Source organism: Micropterus dolomieu, linkage group LG13 (genome assembly GCF_021292245.1).
Source record: "Micropterus dolomieu isolate WLL.071019.BEF.003 ecotype Adirondacks linkage group LG13, ASM2129224v1, whole genome shotgun sequence".
Lineage (NCBI taxonomy): Eukaryota > Metazoa > Chordata > Actinopteri > Centrarchiformes > Centrarchidae > Micropterus > Micropterus dolomieu.
In genome coordinates this window covers 29,345,216-29,349,316 of record NC_060162.1, presented here as the reverse complement: position 1 = coordinate 29,349,316, position 4,101 = coordinate 29,345,216, and the positions used below count along the sequence as shown (strand labels likewise).

General features: G+C 36.6%; 1 protein-coding gene across 3 annotated transcripts in view; it reads left to right on the top strand.

Moving 5' to 3' along the window:
- slc27a6 (solute carrier family 27 member 6) overlaps positions 1-4,101 on the top strand; it is a 74,415-nt gene that overhangs the window by 68,940 nt on the left and 1,374 nt on the right. For 2 of the 3 annotated variants that reach the window (XM_046067691.1, XM_046067688.1), the window contains one exon: positions 1,193-3,872. In XM_046067691.1, coding sequence (XP_045923647.1) covers positions 1,193-1,369 — 177 coding nt within the window. In that variant the 3' untranslated portion in view covers positions 1,370-3,872. Of the gene's footprint in view, positions 1-1,192; positions 3,873-4,101 lie in introns of those variants that run through there. The other variant, XR_006827920.1, reaches the window with a different exon arrangement.

Sequence of the window (4,101 nt, the reverse complement as noted above, 5' to 3'; positions counted from 1 at the left end):
ATCTACAAACCAAACAAAATAATGTATCCATAGAAAGAGATGACAGTTTCAGTTTCATTACACTTACAGGGTTTTTGTGTAGTGAGGATGCCCTTCTGTAGCTGCAGCTGTGGTTAGGAAGCAGAGAGCAACCTGTCATAGGACTGGCCATTTACCCTTCTTTCCTGGGCAAGCACAGTGTGTTTGCAATTTTCCTTAACGCAAGTCTGGTTTTGTTTGTGTTTTTTGTGTTTTTTGCATCTGCACTTGTTTGGTAATCTCCAGACACCAAACAGAAATGTCCATCCCTCTCAAATCACAGAACACCTTTAATGTATGTTGTTTAGCCTCTTTCAGTTTGCTTCACATTTTTTCCTCTTCTACAGATTAATATGTAAATCAAAATATATTTTTTTATATGATTGAATTACATTACCAATAATAATAATAGGGCGACTGTGGCTCAGGAGGTAGAGCTGGTTGCCCCTTCCGCCAGTGTATGAATGTGTGTGAATGTTAGTTTCTGTTTGAGCACTTAGGCTCAGTGTATGAATGTGTGTGAATGGTGAATGCAGATGTAGTGTAAAAGCGCTTTGAGTGGTCGAAAAGACTAGAAAGGTGCTATACAAATACTCGTAGAATGTCAGAACTTTTCTGTGTAGTCATCAGACAGCAGCATTACATTTATTTAGCTGATACTTTTATCCAAACCATTCAACTATTTGGATACAACCCCCAAACTGCAAGAATCATTCAAGCACATCATGAACAATTCACAGCATGGTAGACAAGGACCAATTTCTTGATTGGGATTCGAGCAACCACCAGTAGCCAGTGCAGGGAGCAGAGGAACGTTGTAGTGTAGGAGTACTTTGTTGGTTGAAACATCAGCCAGGAGTGAGCGGCAACAAGTGCAGGCACGAGATGACAAGAGCCTGGACTTCCCGAGCGAGGAACGGACGGATCAACTCATCAACTAATCGTCTCGGCTCTAATGCAGTCAATGTGTCCGTAGCAGCTGAGCCTAGTGTAATGGCATACACAATTGTGAGCTTGTCAGCAATGATGAATCCCCTGCAATATCTACTGTACATTTTATCACTTTAGTTCTGACCTAAATCCAAAACATTAGACAGTTAAATATTTCATATTAAATCTGATAAATATTAAAGCTGAAATGACACTGATTACACTGACTGTGTTTTCCCCTCAGGAGTTCATGGAAATGACAAGCACCTTCAAGCAGCAGAAGTTCCAGCTGGTGCAGAGCGGCTTCAACCCTTCAACAATTTCTGATCCTCTCTATGTGTTGGACTACGAGCAGAAGAGCTACATTTCTCTAACAGACAGTATCTACCTTAGCATTGTCTCCGGAGAACGCAAGCTATAAATGACAGTGCACAACACAGCGAAAAGAGGGACAGAAATTAGCTCTGCTTATTGCAGCATTTTATATTTAATAGAAACCAGTGAGCTGACAATCATGTAGAATTATTTACCTGGACACGTGAACAGTAATATGCCTTAGATTAGATCAACAATATGAACCGGAGTGTTTCACAGTGAAACAACTCCTTAAATTTTTTAATGCTTAATTTACCCTTCAACACATCAAAAGCTTCCCCTGAAACAAGGTAGTTGTTATGGTAACCAGAAATGCCTTCATTTGTCCATTAATTTGAAAAAATGAAACACCTTATTTAAAAGCCCTTAACAGATGAATTTTAATATGGACAATTTAATGGGGACGTGACTTTCTCCTTAAAGGTTAAGTGTATAATTTCCATTGACATCTAGTGGTGAGGGTTGTGAATTGCAATGAATTGTAAAAATACTCCTCACTCACCGCCCCCCCTCCTCTATCTAAGCACATAAAATAGCTACAGTGGCCGACACAGGACAAAAGAGAGTAGCCAGTCGAGAAATTAGATAGATTTGTTTAGATAGATATATTAAGAAATTATATTTACCTAATTATTCAATAAAACCATATGTTATTGCGAATATTATCATTAATTGTCCGTCAAACAACAGCAACATCAAAAAAATGAAGTGCTATATGATGTTGCATGTTATGTTCCTATAATCTGGTCTAAGTAAATGAAGAACATCTCAAAAACTATTTTATCTAGTATGACCACTGACAAAAAATTTAAACTCACTGTTTCTGCACCATTATAAACCACATTTATGAAAGCATTGTCAAGGCTCCTCTCCACACGGTTATCATAACGCTGTCAGCTGTAAAGTGTTTTCCACTAGAACAGTAAAATGTGAAGTTAAATTGGCTGATCGGAACTTCCATGCTGTACTATTTTATTGCCAATGACAGTGATTCGTGAGCTGATTGTCTCACGAATGTAACCGGTACTTTTCTGTCCACGTAGCGAGGCCAACACAGTGTTGACGAATAATTTTAAAAATTACAATCCAACTAAATGTTTTTTGTAGGGCAGTAAAAGTTAAGCTGTCTCATCTGAGCTTCCATTCTGTAGGCTTTATTGCCTATTAATCAGCTGATTGTCTCACGAACGTAAGTGGCACATTTCTCGTAAGTTGATGTAGCAAAGCCATGACACACAATGGAGAACAGTTAATGAAATTATAATCCAGCTATATATTTCACAACATTGACAGGTGAAACACGTCACTTCTCTCAGTGATTATGCCCAGCTTCTACCTAAAGCTATTAAACAACAGTTTTCATTTGCATCGCTAAAGGTGAACTAACTTAATTACCTGTCCAGCAGAAAACAGGGAACTTCAGCTCCGCTTTGAAAATATTTGTCCAGCATCAGTGCCTTCTATCTGGGAAAATTCACAATGAATATATCCTTTATTTCTGCCGTCATCTGTCTGTATCTGTCCCGACTTCGCCTGGCTTCATCATGTTTTGCACGTGCTAAATAATAGGTGTGCTCCTCCATTTGTCCAAATTGCACTTCTCTTCTTACTTCTAATAAACCAGATGACTACTCAGAGACTGTATATTATTATTACAGGCATCTGCACTGCCGGAATTACATAGTAAACACGCTCTGGAGAGCAGTTTGTCTGTTTTCGGCTACTGTAGAAACATGGCGACCTCCATGTAAGGGGAACCTGCAGTTAAGTAGATATAAATGGCTCATTCTAAGGTAATAACACGGTTCATTATGTAAGGTCTTTATACACCACTGAAAACATAGTTATTATATTGCACTGTCAATAAATCCTCAGAAATATTACACACTGAACCTTTAATCCATTAATAATCAGTTAAAGGTGTTATTCAGGTTGGGGTTTTGGTTTTTGTTAAGGGTCTAAAATATTTTCAGGTACAAATGAATTATATTTTTATAGGTTTTAATAGGTCTATACAATACCCTAATTGGGACTAAAATAATGAATACATTTATAATAATGTAGCAACCTTAAACTGTGCAGATAATCCATTAAAATACCTTTAATATAATATATTTTTCCATTAAATTGTACACTGATAGTTCCCCTAAATTCCCATTAAAGTGCCTTAAATACATCAGTACTCACTGATAAATTGATTTATTGATTGATTAACTTTAAGGGATTCAGTTTAATAGCTTAAGAAATGATTGATCAAATGTGGATTGTAACTTTTGTAACAAACAAAAGAAATGGTTCACAGATGTGTTTTTGCAGCTTTCCTGGCACTTTGTCAAATGTTAATTTGATCAACATTTATCCAGATATTTAGTTTTCACTGATTTTACTGTAGCCAATCAGATTTGAATCCACAATTTCCCACATTATATCTACCAATCACAGCACACACTGTATGTTTGTTCAGTTCATATTTTGTATTTAGGAAATAAAAATAACCATATATTGTCTTGACTGTGAGTGATTTGAAAATAAAGTCCCCATACTGCCAAGATCAAGTATATCAAAAGTTTTTCCCATTTGTTTTTTAGTGCTGTGAAAATTCTGTTTTAGTTATTATTAGAAACTGTAGAACCATTCTATGTTTTTCTGTTTTAGTTCTCTTCACGTTTTTATGTTGTAATGTACTACTCCTAGCAGGAAGTTGTTGTAACTTGACTGTACATGCTCATATCTGTACCAAATGTTAGATGTTTAATAAGAGTCCCGCCCTGAACACAT